Source organism: Harpia harpyja, chromosome 23 (assembly GCF_026419915.1).
Source record: "Harpia harpyja isolate bHarHar1 chromosome 23, bHarHar1 primary haplotype, whole genome shotgun sequence".
Lineage (NCBI taxonomy): Eukaryota > Metazoa > Chordata > Aves > Accipitriformes > Accipitridae > Harpia > Harpia harpyja.
Window position 1 is genome coordinate 1,196,336 of NC_068962.1, and position 14,701 is coordinate 1,211,036.

The following is a 14,701-nucleotide window of genomic DNA, read 5'->3' on the forward strand; positions in this document are numbered from 1 at the left end:
TGGTTTGAGGTCCTGAGTAGGAGATAAACAGAGCCTGCATTTGGACAGGGTGCTTGGAAAGGAAAACCGGGAGAACATTCAATCTTTGCTGTTTGATTGAAATTTAATATAAAAAGAATCATATTTAGATATTTGTCTCTTCACATGGGAACTGCAAACAATTTTTATTACCAGCTCACTCTCAAAATTTTTTTTGAAGTAATGTTGCTTGGCAGGAAGAAATGTTCTCTGTCAGGTTGCAAAACTGTTCCATATGCTACCACTGATTTGCTAAGTTATGTGGTGAGATGCTTGCTTTGCTTTGTCTTTTTCTCTTATCTGTAAAACACCCCAGGCAATATCAATGCTACTTGTAAGGTAGATAGTGATTGATGTCTCTCAAAACTGAGAATTGTTATTTGATCCAGTGTTGCATTTAACAGCTATTTCCAGCAATGCAAACCTGAAAATTGTTCAAAGCTTCTGACAAGTTTATTTCATCCAATTAATTAGAAAATGTCATTGCTGGGGCCGGAGGGAGCGGAATAACCCTAGCAAAGCCTTCCCTTTTCACACCACCTCCTAGCTGTGAAGCCTTCCTCTTTATAAAAAGATTGCCTTTTGTAGAAATGGTTGGTAAGACCAGGAAAATTGTCGCTGCTCAGAAGTAGGCCAGGAATAATTCTCTGTGCAGAACAGAGCCAGTGTGATGGTTGAGGAATAGATACAATAAAGGATGCTGACACATAATGCCGGAGGCCAGCTGCCAAGTCTTCCAGTGCCTCAGACTACTAGGGAAAAGCAAAGAACTTCAGAAGTGCAGCTCAGAATAGGGAGCAGGGAACTGTTTAAAAGACATGCAGATTTACACGGACGCATCCAGAACTAAATGTGGGAGAAGTCCTAAATTCTGCTCTTCGAAATCCTCAGATAACAACCTTCTTCATCTGCTTTCCTTATAAAAACAGAGACGATCTTGTCCCTTTAAAACTTGTCACAGCGCAGGGACAGCAACCCCTACGTGCTGTGGATGGAGTTCAAGTGACTGCCGCTACTTAGGGAGCGAGCTCTGTGGGCTCTTCTCCCATCTCTTTCTACCTCCCGTCTTCGTCTCTGATCTGCAGCGGTTTAGGGGGGAAGGGAAGGAAATCTCTCCTCCTCCGGTGGACTGAGAACAGATTTACAAAGAGCAAACTTGAAGGGAAACTTGCCCAGATGTGTGGATGAGAGGGGTGGAGCTGGTGAAGAGGATCCCCCCCCGGGCCTACAACTGCACTCTTGCACCAGTGGGTACTGTCCACTCCCAGTTGCTCCCAGCTGCTCCCAGCTTCCTGACCAGTTTTGAGTGTAATAAACCAGAGTCATAGAGCTCTAACACCAAATTGTCAAAGCTACAGAGATCAAGGCACATTAAACTTCTTTCAGTCCTTATTCCCAGAAGAATGTGCATTACAGATAGCTGACAACCCTTCCCGGCTCTGTCTTTTGTATCACTTACAGTCTGATTCTGCTTTATGCCCATCTCCGTTCACCTAACCTGGAAAATAAGCATAATGCCCTCATCTTGCCACAAGGAACTAGCTTTTTACCTGTCAGGAACATATTCCTCCTATTCAAACTCTATGGCAACCGTGGATTTGGTCTTGTTGCTTATGTGGGACTGACGTCACGTTCACGAGAAGCGTGGCAGATTCCACAGCCCACTTCAGTATGCCTTTCACTCTGGGGTACTGAAAAGCCCAATTTTTCCCTTTCTCTGCTTTTCCTTTCCTCTCCTTCAAAGTATTTGTTAGCTGGCCTGCACGCAGACACAACAAAATAAAAATAGAACTAAAAGAGAATATGAAAAATTGACAGTTTATTGTTTTCACTTTTATTATTCTAATGTATTTCATTTATCTTTGCCATTTTAATCTATCTCATTTCACCTAAAACTACTTGCTATTAAGTATAACTTAATTGTGTCTTCACCATTTAATGTATGAAAATAAATGCCAGGGCCTTTTGCAACATACTACTTGTCTTCTAGAATCTCAAATTCATGTGTGCTAGAAGAGATGCTTCTTTGCTGACACAGTCCACTGACGTTTTGCATGACAAGTTTTTACAAAGTACAATGGGGCAAAATATTAGGTTTGGGCTTAATTTGTTCTTTTCAATCAAGGAAAAAAAAATCTGGCTGCTTTTTAATTAGAAGCCAGTCCAGGCTTTTCTCTTCTGATTTAATCAAAAATTATCCCAAACTATTCCTAGCAGTCCTTAAAAATTTTAATTAATTTCTGTTGTCACTTTGTGAGGCTTAATAATTAAGTGGGATCATAATAATTAAAGCTGATTCTGATTTATGAGGATTGTCTGCAAATTATTTCAATAAATATCTGAGGGTTTGGATGAAAAACTAAATTGGCGAGTGTTTTTCTTTAAAGAGAACGGCAGGTTTTATGAAACCTATGAAAAAAATAAAAAAGACAAAAAACCCCAACAACTTGTGTCCAAATATTTATAGGTAAAATTGAAGCTGAAGCATTCTGTTCACGCAGGCCAAATTTCCACATTATTTAATTTATTTGAGAGAATCGAGGCTTCAGCAGGCTCCATTAATGTTTAAGTAGCATACGGTACATATTAGTGTATCTATACGTGATTGAAATTTTTACCCTATAAGTCTGCTTCTGACTTCTGTATATCCTAAAGAATAATAGTATACACTACTGTAACTGAGAAAGCGTTAAACTAGCTGTTTATCCGGAATTTATATGCATTAACTAGGCATTCACAGCTTCATTTTGTAAACAGAGACTATTTGTAAAAATATCAAAATCTTGCTGTTCACTTAGAGAACTCCGCAAAAAATGCAGAGCCCTGGCAAGTTCCAGACACTTTTCAACAGTATATATATTCCTCTGAAGGTCTCTTATTTTCCTGAAACTCGAAATTCTGTAGAAATACTGTATCCTTAATAGTTAAAGATATGGTTAAGGGAGCCGATTCTTTATCCATATTCAAAGCTCAGCCATGAAATTGTGTTACTTCCTTCTCTTTGAAATCAATTTACGACAAAAATACCGAAGCTGCCCCCTCGGTTTCTATCCTAATCTGGAGAAAAGCCCCTAAAGAATAAGCCTGCGTTACGGGGGAGACTTTTTATCTACGGGTTTTATTTTAATTTAGAAGGAAAAACAAAAGTTTGCCGTTGCCGGGGTCTCCCTGCCTTCACAACGCGGCGTTAAACACATCTTTTCTCTCTCATCTGGGGTCCCAACAGCAAGAAATTCCCCCGAATGAAAGTCCACCGTCTTCTCTTCGCTCCCCGAAGAAGCTGGCGTGATTTCGTGGCACGCATTTTACAAAAAATATGAATTTATAACTCCGAAGAAACACAGACTCGGAGGACGAAAAGCTCTTCCTGGCTAACAGTTAGGCGGGCTCTGCAAAGCACCAATCACAGATCACCGCTTCGCTATAAATTCAGGCATCGGGGTTACTGTAGCCCAATTACTTTCTTTTGATTAGGAAGAAGTCTCTGCAGCGATGTCGGAGACCGCTCCCGCCGCCGCGCCCGCCGTCGCGGCCCCCGCCGCCAAGGCCGCCGCCAAGAAGCCGAAGAAGGCGGCGGGCGGCTCCAGAGCCCGCAAGCCGGCGGGCCCCAGCGTCACCGAGCTGATCACCAAGGCCGTGTCCGCCTCCAAGGAGCGCAAGGGGCTCTCGCTCGCCGCGCTCAAGAAGGCGCTGGCCGCCGGCGGCTACGACGTGGAGAAGAACAACAGCCGCATCAAGCTGGGGCTCAAGAGCCTGGTCAGCAAGGGCACCCTGGTGCAGACCAAGGGCACCGGCGCCTCCGGCTCCTTCCGTCTCAGCAAAAAGCCCGGCGAAGTGAAGGAAAAAGCCCCCAAGAAGCGGGCAGCCGCCGCCAAGCCCAAGAAGCCGGCAGCCAAGAAGCCCGCTAGCGCCGCCAAGAAGCCCAAGAAAGCGGCGGCGGTGAAGAAGAGCCCCAAGAAAGCGAAGAAGCCGGCGGCCACCGCGGCCAAGAAAGCGGCCAAGAGCCCCAAGAAGGCGACCAAGGCTGCCAAGCCCAAGAAAGCGGCGGCAGCAGCGAAGAGCCCGGCCAAGGCGAAGGCGGTGAAGCCCAAAGCAGCTAAGCCCAAGGCGGCCAAGCCCAAAGCAGCCAAGGCGAAGAAGGCGGCGCCCAAGAAGTGAAGTGTTCAAGTGGAAGTACTTAAACCCAACGGCTCTTTTAAGAGCCACCCACTACTGTCCCAAAAAGGGCTGATACACTCCGTCATCGAGCTCCGTGCCTGCAGCAGAGCTACCCACACGCCACTATCTGCGTGGGACGTTCGTCTGTGGAGTGGATGGGACGCTAAACTTCCGGCCGTGATTACGCTAAGACTTGGAAAAATAAAGTTTACATTCCCTGCGATAACGCTTTCTGAAGGCTGACTTTTTTTGAGCAGCGCAAGAGGGTGTATGTGTTAAAGGGACTGCTTAGGGCGGGTATCGCTCCTGGCGGGGAGGTTTCTTTCGGTGCTTTAACCGCCGCGGTCCCTAACAGCCCGGGTGCGATCGCCACACCTCTTAGTGACCGTAGCCGGGAACTGTCAGCACGGCTCCTCCGCTTCCTTGGCAGTGACCTTTCCGCTTGGCAGCGCTGTCGTGGGCAGGTCTTTTAATCTCTGCGTGACTTTACCGACCTGCTTTTTTGAGGAGGAGATTGCCGGGGCGAGAGGAGGGTAGAGCTCCCAGCGGTCCTCTTCCGCACCCTGCCGGCCAGGTAGCGGTGCAGTCGGAGCGGCGGGAGCTCCGCCGGGCGGTTAGCCGGAGCCGCTGCGGACACAGCGCTTTGCGCCGGGGGCTCCTGCGGCCGGCTGAAGCGCAGGGAGCGAGAGCGGCGCGGAGCTCCCCGCAGCACCGGGAAGCTCACCCTGGAGCCGGTTGTGATTGGCTGACGGGAGAAGCCGCAGCCGCTTATTGGGCGATTAGAAAAGTTCGAAAAGTCCGCGCTGCTGCCGGCGGACGAAGCGCTGCCCGCGCTGGCTCCGCGATTACCGGTGATGCCACGCGTCCCCGGACAGCTCGTCCTCCCAAAGCGTCTACCCCGTCTCAGAGGTGGCCTCGCTTCTCCTGGACTTCTCGTCCTTGTCTTCCGATCTACCAGGCTGCTTCCTGTCTTCTCATACCGAAGGGAAATTTTTCAAGCTCAGACTATCCCGGGACAGCTATGCAAAAAAGGGGATTGGGGGTCTTTCATTTTTCCCTCATCTTCATTTTTCGGGGCGTGTCTTAACGTAGCTATTAGAAGTTATGTGAATTTATTTGTGATGGAACGTGTAGTATAATGTACCACATCTCACATTTCTGCTGAGAAAAGCCGAACAATATTGCTGAACATTTATTGAAAAATATTTGTGATGGAACATGTAGTATAATGCACTGTCTCACATCTCGGCTGAAAAAAGCTGAACAATACTGCTTACATTTATTGGAAGAGTATTTGAATGTTAAGCCATGAAGTAATAGTTAACACATTTGAATTTACTTGAAGCTGTACAATATTCATGAAGGATTTCAGAAACAGATAGTTAATGCTTGCAAGCTGTGATAAATGTGATTTAACAGACTTCAAATTCTATTTAGCGTTTCTTAAGTACGATTTCACACATAAGACCCAAGACGTTACTGTGTTAAAGCTCTTTCAAGGAATACGTGGGTGGCTCTTAAAAGAGCCTTTGGGTTAGAACTGAGGATCCGGGAGACGCTCTACTTGGAGCTGGTGTACTTGGTGACGGCCTTGGTGCCCTCCGAGACGGCGTGCTTGGCCAGCTCGCCGGGCAGCAGGAGCCGCACGGCCGTCTGGATCTCCCGCGAGGTGATGGTGGAGCGCTTGTTGTAGTGCGCCAGGCGCGAGGCCTCGCCGGCGATGCGCTCGAAGATGTCGTTGACGAAGGAGTTCATGATGCCCATGGCCTTGGACGAGATGCCCGTGTCGGGGTGCACCTGCTTCAGCACCTTGTACACGTAGATCGAGTAGCTCTCCTTGCGGCTCTTCTTGCGCTTCTTGTCGCCCTTCTTCTGCGTCTTGGTGACGGCTTTCTTGGAGCCCTTCTTGGGCGCGGGGGCGGACTTGGCCGGCTCGGGCATAGCGACAACGTTTTCCCTCTCTTTCAGAACGAGACCAGCAGGTAAAATGGCCGCAGCGCCCTCTATTTATAGCGTTGTTATGCAAATACCAGACCTCTAACTCGTACAATTCGATTGGACTTTCCTTCACGGGGGTGTATCTTTGTCGCTGATTGGTTACTATAGGATCCGTCTTCTCATTGGTTGTATAAGTGACGACTGTTTCCAGCCAATCACCAAGCGCTAATCCCGCCCAGGGAAGGGATAAAAGGGAGCAGACGTTGCGTCAGTATGAGCGTCTCGTTGTTGTCGGGCAGGGTCTGGTTGTAGTTTTTCAAGCGCCTAAAGTATGTCCGGCCGCGGGAAGCAGGGAGGCAAAGTCCGAGCTAAAGCTAAGTCACGCTCGTCGCGGGCCGGGCTGCAGTTCCCCGTGGGCCGAGTCCACCGGCTCCTTCGGAAAGGCAACTACGCGGAGCGGGTGGGGGCTGGAGCGCCCGTGTACATGGCGGCCGTGCTGGAGTACCTGACGGCCGAGATCCTGGAGCTGGCGGGCAACGCGGCCCGCGACAACAAGAAGACGCGCATCATCCCCCGGCACCTGCAGCTGGCCATCCGCAACGACGAGGAGCTCAACAAGCTGCTGGGCAAGGTGACCATCGCGCAGGGCGGGGTGCTGCCCAACATCCAGGCCGTGCTGCTGCCCAAGAAGACCGAGAGCCACAAGGCTAAAAGCAAATAAGCTCAGCGAGCAAAGCTGCTCAGGCTTTTCACAATATAACATTATAACCCAAAGGCTCTTTTCAGAGCCACCCACACAGTCAGAAAAGAGTTGTGTTGCTTTCTTTACAAAAGTGCTTGGGTGCTAAGGGTTAATATGCTGATTTTGTTACAGAGCTAAAACCATGTTCTGTGGCAATTTCTTAAAACTTCTGGCTCTTACAGGAGAAGAGTGATACATTTTTCTAGCTCCTCATCCTTTTTAAATGAAAGAACGCTAATTGCATTTGTAGTGATTTGTTGATTCTCTTGTGTTTTTCTTGTAACAGGATTGGTAAAGTGCTCATTCTTAATGTTGAATCTGCTCATCTTTTATGACTCTATAGACAACTTATGGTATGAAATATGGGGGGGGGGGGGTGGCTAGAAGGCTGAGGGGGAAGTGGGAAAATCTATGCAGCATGAAAATAAATAGGAGAGCATCCCAAACCCATATAACTACATCTAAGAATGAAGAAAGTCTTCCTTTATAGGCCTGTGTTCTTTAAAAGATGTAAAGCTTCCCTGTGACTTAGTTTAATTCAGAAATACCACGAGCAATGCTTTAGGGGAATTGTCTCATTTTAGTCTAGATCCTTAACTAGTCAGACCTGCACTGTAAAGCAACAATCTTTCCATTCAGAAGAAACTCCTTGCAGTGCTGGTATATTCCTGTTTTAAGTGTGACACTGTAAAGCAACAATCTTTCCATTCAGAAGAAACTCCTTGCAGTGCTGGTATATTCCTGTTTTAAGTGTGACACTGTAAAGCAACAATCTTTCCATTCAGAAGAAACTCCTTGCAGTGCTGGTATATTCCTGTTTTAAGTGTGATTTTCAAACTTGCCCCTCTTAAATTTCCTCACTGTGCGTAGCTATTCCTCTTGTTACATCAGTAAACAGTGAGCAATATTTGAATTAATCTACATTGTTGGCACAAGTATCACCCAAGAGCACAATGTTAAAGCTCTTTAGATTCACAGTTATAAATTATGAGCCTGTCTAGCTGATTCCTCTTGCTCAGATGTTCCCAGAAGCTGCACCTGCTGGCCAGCAGCACACTGCATTGAGGCCACAGCTCCCACCTGTGCAGCACCTCTGCCCTCCCCACACCCTGGGAAGAAGGAGGAATGCTCTGGTCTTAGAGGAAGGAAATTATCACCTATGGCAAGATACTATCCCCTGCGCCTTTCCTCCCCACCCCGCAAGCAGAGAGGCTTTTAAGTAGGACTGTATCATAACCAAAGTGGGACATCAGGGATGGTTTGTGGAGAGAAACATAGAGGAAGAGAGCTGTCTGGAGCACCAGACTTTTCTGATATGGTAACAGTATCTGTGCCTAAGGGTTTTGTTTGAGAGTAGACCTGTAATGTTTTCATTACGCTGTTTTATTGATCATTAGCTGCAGCTACATATCTCCAGCAATTACACCTCTCTTGAAGAACTGCCGAGATATAAAAACTGTGTTTAACATCACAAGTCTTCTATAGTTTCCAGAGCAGTTCCCTGCATATATGTGTTTCAGAAGATTGCAACCATGGAACAGTTTGGGTTGGAAGAGACCATCAAAGATCATCTTGTCCAACCCCCTGCCCTGGGCAGGGGCATCTTCCACTAGATCAGGTTGCTCAAAGCCCCATCCAGCCTGAACACTTCCAGAGATGGGGCAGCCACAATTTCTCTGGGCAACCTGGTCCAGTGTCCCACCACCCTCATTGCAAAAAATGTCTTCCTTATGCCCACTCTAAATCTACCCTCTTTCAGTTTAAAACAGTTGCCCCTTGTCCTGTCACTTCAGGCCTTAGTAAAAAGTCTCTCTCTCTCTTTCTATTTTGAAAGGCCGCAGTAAGGTCTCCCCAGAGCTCGCTTTTCCCCAGGCTGAACAACCCCAACTCTCTCAGCCTTTCTTCACGGGAGAGGTGTTCCAGCCCTCTGATCATTGTTGTGGCCCTCCTCTGGACCTGCTTGAGCAGGTCCATGTCCTCCTTGTGCTGGGGACCCCAGAGCTGGATGCATTACTCCAGGTGGGGTCTCATGAGAGCAGAGTAGACGGGCAGAATCACCTCCCTCGACCTGCTGGCCATGCAGCTTTTTATGCAGCCCAGGATATGAGGGGCTTTCTGGGCCACAAGCGCACATCTCTGGGTCAAAGCACTGGAATACCAGAGAAAGCCCATGGGGGTGAGGGTATCTGTCTCCAGGAGTGGGATTTCTCTGTGAGCAAACCCCTGTATGTGGAAATCAGTCGGTACCACAGGAGAGGGCCTTGGCATTCACTGAGTGTGGAGGTAAGTCCAGTACATTTCTCCAAATTCTTCTTGTCATCTGACCAGAAATTCATTATTTTCTTTAGAACTTCATTCCAAACACCTCTTCATCTTTACTCACTACTCTGCTCACCTCAGTAACTGGATTTTCACCCTCTGTGACACTTAGATCCAATTCTTAGCATTCCCTATTTTTGTTCTTAGCCACTGGTGGTTCACCAGCTGTGAACCCTGTGCTGCCATCACACTGATGAGGCCTCAAATGGAAATGGAAATGTCCTGTAAGTCAGATGCATTATATGATGAGAGTGCTGGCAAATCTACTGGTATTAAAGATTCGTGGCTTTCAAGCAAATTCCGCTGGATGAAGGAATGTAGCAAAGAGAGTTTAAATAAATGAGCTTTCTTTCAGTTGCCTATACAACAAACAGTAGTAAAGAAGAAATCCATATGGTGCCTCAGCTGTATCACTGGGTTCCAATACACCTTCACATTCTAAAGAACTTGTAATGCAAAAATACCTCCAACCAAGCTCCCTCAAATGTTACAAATCACAGTTATATATAGGGATAACTCAATGATGTCAGTCCATATATCAAAAGTCTTAGAATTTCATAGCTAAAAAGTAAGATGAAAGGCTTTTCTATCCTTTTTCACCTTTACTTTGTTTGCAATGTTAGGGATAATGTACACTATTAAAAAGATCTTACATGACTTTAGTTTGCATAATATTATTACTACTATTACAAGTGTAGCAAATACAGATATGGATTTCAGTTGCCATATAAGCTCTCAAGAAAATTAGGAGCTACTTTGCTGTTGGATATAATACACTGATGTGATGATTTTTTTACTAATTATGTACTTTCTTGTGCAGTCATGGTGAGAAGTTGCTTTACTGCAACAAGCAAATGCAACTTCCTCATTATAGTTTAATGAGGAACTAGGGTGACTGTCCTAATTAAAGCACACTTGAAAAGCTACAGATTTTTTTTTTTTTAAATGGAGCAGAGGCTTGCATATATTTCCTTTCTAATTTAGCTCCTAGCAATATGTGTCCAAATTCATGAGGAAAATGTAGTACCTATAACCTGGGGATTGGATCCTAAATGATCCAAATAGTAATTGGTCTCTAATCAACAGTAAAAGCAACTTCATTAGGGATTATACTCAGCAGCAAAATTTTCTTTCCGCTCTACTTATTTTTGTCTAAGAAAACCCTCTGGTCCATGACAGAACCGACTATGTCAGTAAGAGAAACACTTAGGAAACACGTCTGTGGTCACTTGCAGCAACCTAGAGGCAAGGCAGCCTCCCAGAAAGCATGATATTAAATTACATCAAACGTGCTCCACACTTTGGGGAAAGGGGTTTGCAGCTAAGCAATCTGTAATCTACTGGTCTCAGGCTCTGCATCACTCATTTCTGCCGGGACACTTTGGAAGATTATTTTCCAAGTCTTCCAGTGGTTATACTGCTAGAGGGAAAAGTTATACTAGGATGCTCACACTGCACTTAGGAAGAGTTATGAAGAAATTATGATTTTGACAGACTGAAAGATTTTGTGTAATTCTTTTAGGCTTCCTTTTGTAATCAGAAGTTTGTTTATAACTGCCTCAGGAAACATATCTAGACACAGATCTTCAGGTATAAAGAACAAAGCAAACTCTGTGGAGCCAAATGGTAATGTTAGGCACCAGCCTAACCAGTGGCAGATCCACTAGCAAAAAACCCCTTTCGGTTACTCTATAAACAGTTTTAGTTCATTCTGTTCCGTCAAAAAGTGAACACAATCTAAATTATAGCTGGTTTTGCCTGTTCATGTTGTATATAGTTGAGTGGCAATTCCTTAACTTACTTAAAATAACAGTTTGAATGAAAATGGAATTCACAGTGATAATTATAAACATAACAAAGACTTGTAATTTTTTGAACACCTTTAACTTAATACATGAATATCTCAATCACATTTTTCCCTTGAATTTAGGGAATATACTCTGCCAAGAAATATTCGGAGATGTTGCCTAAATTCTGTGAATTATGTTCCAGAATGACATTACATAAACAACTGTGGAAATTTTAAAGCGTATCAATAATTTTTAAAAGTTAGACCTGTTTGAAGTGCACAAAATCCTAATAATATAACAATTGGCAAGTACCATAGCTATATCACTTCTATTCTGACTGTGTAAGTAACATTTTAAATCTTAACACATTTAATTTAAAAATATAGTCCCATTAACTCTTTCAGTAGTTATTTGTTCACTTTACAAATACAGTCCAACATACTGTAAGCAGCACGTGTGTGAGGTTTGTTACCAAAAGCATGACATACACAGCAAAATTTCTGCATTGCTCATTTGAAGAAAATTTTTTTGTTTATTTATCATTTTTGAGATGTCATACAGACATGGTTGGTAATGTCTGTCATGCTTTCTTTCGCTTGTTGCATCCAGCTGCACGTTAAGGAGCACTGCTCCATTGCAGGGGCCGGCAGCGAGCCCGGCGCCCCGCGGCCAGCGCTGCCCATGGGACAGCGCTGCGGGGCTGGGGCTGCCTGAAGAGGGGAAAGGCGGACGGTTCCTTCTGCGGTCCCAAGCAGCCGCTCCGAGTTCCTTTCACAGGAGCTTCGGGTCTAAGAGTTTTCCCACCGGAGTCCTCTCTGCCGATTTTCCCGGCCGCTTAGGGCCTCGCTCCCTGCTCCCTCTCGCACCGACCTGCAGGCCGCTCCGTGCGGACGCGAAAGCGCTGAACGCTCGGGGCGCAGCCCCCAGGGCTGCACGGAGGAGGGGGCAGCTCTCGGGACCGGGTGTCCGGGTAGGCAAAGAAAACACGGAGCCGCCACGACCGAGGAAAACAAAGAGAGCGCGGCCCGGGAGATGTGCCTCCGGGGGCTCCCCACGAACCGAGGCGGGGAGCAGCGGCGGGGCGGGGCGACAGCGCCGAGCGCGGCCCCGGATTGGTCGGATTTTGCCGCAGACCCGCGGGCAGCGGGGAGGAACCGGGCCGGGGCCGGGGCCGACACCCCCGCTCCTGCCACGGGCGGGGGCCCAGAGCTGCCTCGGAACCGTCACCCGCGCAGGGCCGGGCCGGGCCGGGGGAGAAGCAAACAGGCGCGCAGGCGGGCGGCGGGCAGGGGCAGCGCGCAGGGCGGCCCGAGTGCGGGAAGCGCGGGGCGGCAGCCCGGCCCCGCTCGCCGCCCGCAGAGCCGGCGGACGCGTCCCGGGGGCCGGCGCCGGGGAAAGCGCCTCGGCCGCCGCCTCGCGGGAAGCCGGCGCCGGGGCGCGCGGGGGCCGCCCGGGGGCGGTGAGCGGGGGAAAGGGCGGAGACTGCGGCCGAGCCCCCGCCTCCCCGCCGCCCGCCTGCCGCCGCAGTCCTCAACCAGGTCGGCTCCCGGGGAATATACCGCGGCTCCGCGGCGCCGGCGGCGTGCAGTGCGAGGCTGCGGGGAGCGCCGCCATGTCCGGCAGAGGCAAGGGCGGGAAGGGGCTCGGCAAGGGGGGCGCCAAGCGGCACCGCAAGGTGCTGCGCGACAACATCCAGGGCATCACCAAGCCGGCCATCCGCCGCCTGGCTCGGCGCGGCGGCGTGAAGCGCATCTCGGGGCTCATCTACGAGGAGACGCGCGGCGTGCTGAAGGTCTTCCTGGAGAACGTGATCCGCGACGCCGTCACCTACACGGAGCACGCCAAGAGGAAGACGGTCACGGCCATGGACGTGGTCTACGCCCTCAAGCGCCAGGGACGCACCCTCTACGGCTTCGGCGGCTGAACGCGGATCTCGGACCTTAACGCTGTCAAAACACCAAGGCTCTTTTCAGAGCCACCCACACATTTCACAACGAGAGCTGTTTATTACTACAAGAACATTCTTGCAAAATGAACTCTCATCACTCCAAGTTAATACAATGTACACTATACAATTTAATTCACAAGCCTGGGAGCAAAACTTTAGTTGCAATTACAGCTCTTTTTAGGAAAGCGTGGGGGCTCTTAAAAGAGCCGTTTGGTTTATAGTTCAAAACCGTTTTACTTGGAGCTGGTGTACTTGGTGACAGCCTTGGTGCCCTCGGAGACGGCGTGCTTGGCCAGCTCGCCGGGCAGCAGGAGCCGCACGGCCGTCTGGATCTCCCGCGAGGTGATGGTGGAGCGCTTGTTGTAGTGCGCCAGGCGCGAGGCCTCGCCGGCGATGCGCTCGAAGATGTCGTTGACGAAGGAGTTCATGATGCTCATGGCTTTGGAGGAGATGCCCGTGTCGGGGTGCACCTGCTTCAGCACCTTGTACACATAGATCGAGTAGCTCTCCTTTCTTGTTCTCTTTCGCTTCTTGTCGCCCTTCTTCTGGGTCTTGGTGACGGCTTTCTTGGAGCCTTTCTTTGGTGCTGGAGCGGATTTCGCCGGCTCAGGCATCCTTAAAAGTTTCTTTCCAAGGTCTTCACTGTACCTCAACAGCGCCGAAAATGGCGCCTGCCCCCCCTATTTATAAGGGTGTTATGCAAATTAGAGGATTGTAATTGTTCCATTCCTATTGGAGTAAAAAATACTAACGTAATTACAGGCACTTCCGCCCTGCAACCGTCACAGCTTGGGCGCTGTATGTACACAATCGTTGCGATTTGCAGTTACGGTGGTGGTGGTACTGCCTCCACTAGTGAGAAAAAATAAATCTAAATACCTCATAAAAACTGCACTGAGTTTACACTCACTAACGAAATTATTTAAAACCTCTGATCTTAGTGCACTGGGTATTTTGCAATACTCGGGATCTTTTTTTTTTAGAACGTTTAGAGAAGGATAATACTTTGTAGGAGCTCTAACAACTATCAGAGAATTAAAAATGCTTTAACACTTCTGAAGCCCAAATTCAGTAATAAACAGCTCTCGTTGTGAAATGTGTGGGTGGCTCTGAAAAGAGCCTTGGTGTTTTGACAGCGTTAAGGTCCGAGATCCGCGTTCAGCCGCCGAAGCCGTAGAGGGTGCGTCCCTGGCGCTTGAGGGCGTAGACCACGTCCATGGCCGTGACCGTCTTCCTCTTGGCGTGCTCCGTGTAGGTGACGGCGTCGCGGATCACGTTCTCCAGGAAGACCTTCAGCACGCCGCGCGTCTCCTCGTAGATGAGCCCCGAGATGCGCTTCACGCCGCCGCGCCGAGCCAGGCGGCGGATGGCCGGCTTGGTGATGCCCTGGATGTTGTCGCGCAGCACCTTGCGGTGCCGCTTGGCGCCCCCCTTGCCGAGCCCCTTCCCGCCCTTGCCTCTGCCGGACATGGCGGCGCTCCCCGCAGCCTCGCACTGCACGCCGCCGGCGCCGCGGAGCCGCGGTATATTCCCCGGGAGCCGACCTGGTTGAGGACTGCGGCGGCAGGCGGGCGGCGGGGAGGCGGGGGCTCGGCCGCAGTCTCCGCCCTTTCCCCCGCTCACCGCCCCCGGGCGGCCCCCGCGCGCCCCGGCGCCGGCTTCCCGCGAGGCGGCGGCCGAGGCGCTTTCCCCGGCGCCGGCCCCCGGGACGCGTCCGCCGGCTCTGCGGGCGGCGAGCGGGGCCGGGCTGCCGCCCCGCGCTTCCCGCACTCGGGCCGCCCTGCGCGC

General features: G+C 49.3%; 6 protein-coding genes across 6 annotated transcripts; 3 read left to right on the forward strand and 3 right to left on the reverse strand.

Annotated features, from left to right (window-relative positions):
• The first annotated feature begins 3,465 nt into the window (after positions 1–3,465).
• Positions 3,466–4,402, forward strand: LOC128135455 (histone H1.10). Its single transcript, XM_052774429.1, has one exon. It carries the CDS (start codon positions 3,511–3,513, stop codon positions 4,174–4,176), a length of 666 nt encoding a protein of 221 aa, XP_052630389.1. The 5' UTR covers positions 3,466–3,510; the 3' UTR covers positions 4,177–4,402.
• A 982-nt stretch (positions 4,403–5,384) lies between these two features.
• Positions 5,385–6,155, reverse strand: LOC128135475 (histone H2B 1/2/3/4/6). Its single transcript, XM_052774451.1, has one exon. The coding sequence runs from the start codon at positions 6,115–6,117 to the stop codon at positions 5,737–5,739; it is 381 nt and encodes a 126-aa protein (XP_052630411.1). The 5' UTR covers positions 6,118–6,155; the 3' UTR covers positions 5,385–5,736.
• LOC128135462 (histone H2A.J) lies at positions 6,141–7,173 on the forward strand. Its single transcript, XM_052774437.1, has one exon. It carries the CDS (start codon positions 6,446–6,448, stop codon positions 6,833–6,835), a length of 390 nt encoding a protein of 129 aa, XP_052630397.1. The 5' UTR covers positions 6,141–6,445; the 3' UTR covers positions 6,836–7,173.
• Positions 7,174–12,552: 5,379 nt separating this feature from the next.
• Positions 12,553–14,009, forward strand: LOC128135484 (histone H4). Its single transcript, XM_052774460.1, has one exon. The coding sequence runs from the start codon at positions 12,578–12,580 to the stop codon at positions 12,887–12,889; it is 312 nt and encodes a 103-aa protein (XP_052630420.1). The 5' UTR covers positions 12,553–12,577; the 3' UTR covers positions 12,890–14,009.
• LOC128135479 (histone H2B 7) lies at positions 13,147–13,527 on the reverse strand. Its single transcript, XM_052774454.1, has one exon. The coding sequence runs from the start codon at positions 13,525–13,527 to the stop codon at positions 13,147–13,149; it is 381 nt and encodes a 126-aa protein (XP_052630414.1).
• LOC128135485 (histone H4) lies at positions 13,945–14,411 on the reverse strand. Its single transcript, XM_052774461.1, has one exon. The coding sequence runs from the start codon at positions 14,381–14,383 to the stop codon at positions 14,072–14,074; it is 312 nt and encodes a 103-aa protein (XP_052630421.1). The 5' UTR covers positions 14,384–14,411; the 3' UTR covers positions 13,945–14,071.
• Positions 14,412–14,701: the final 290 nt, after the last annotated feature.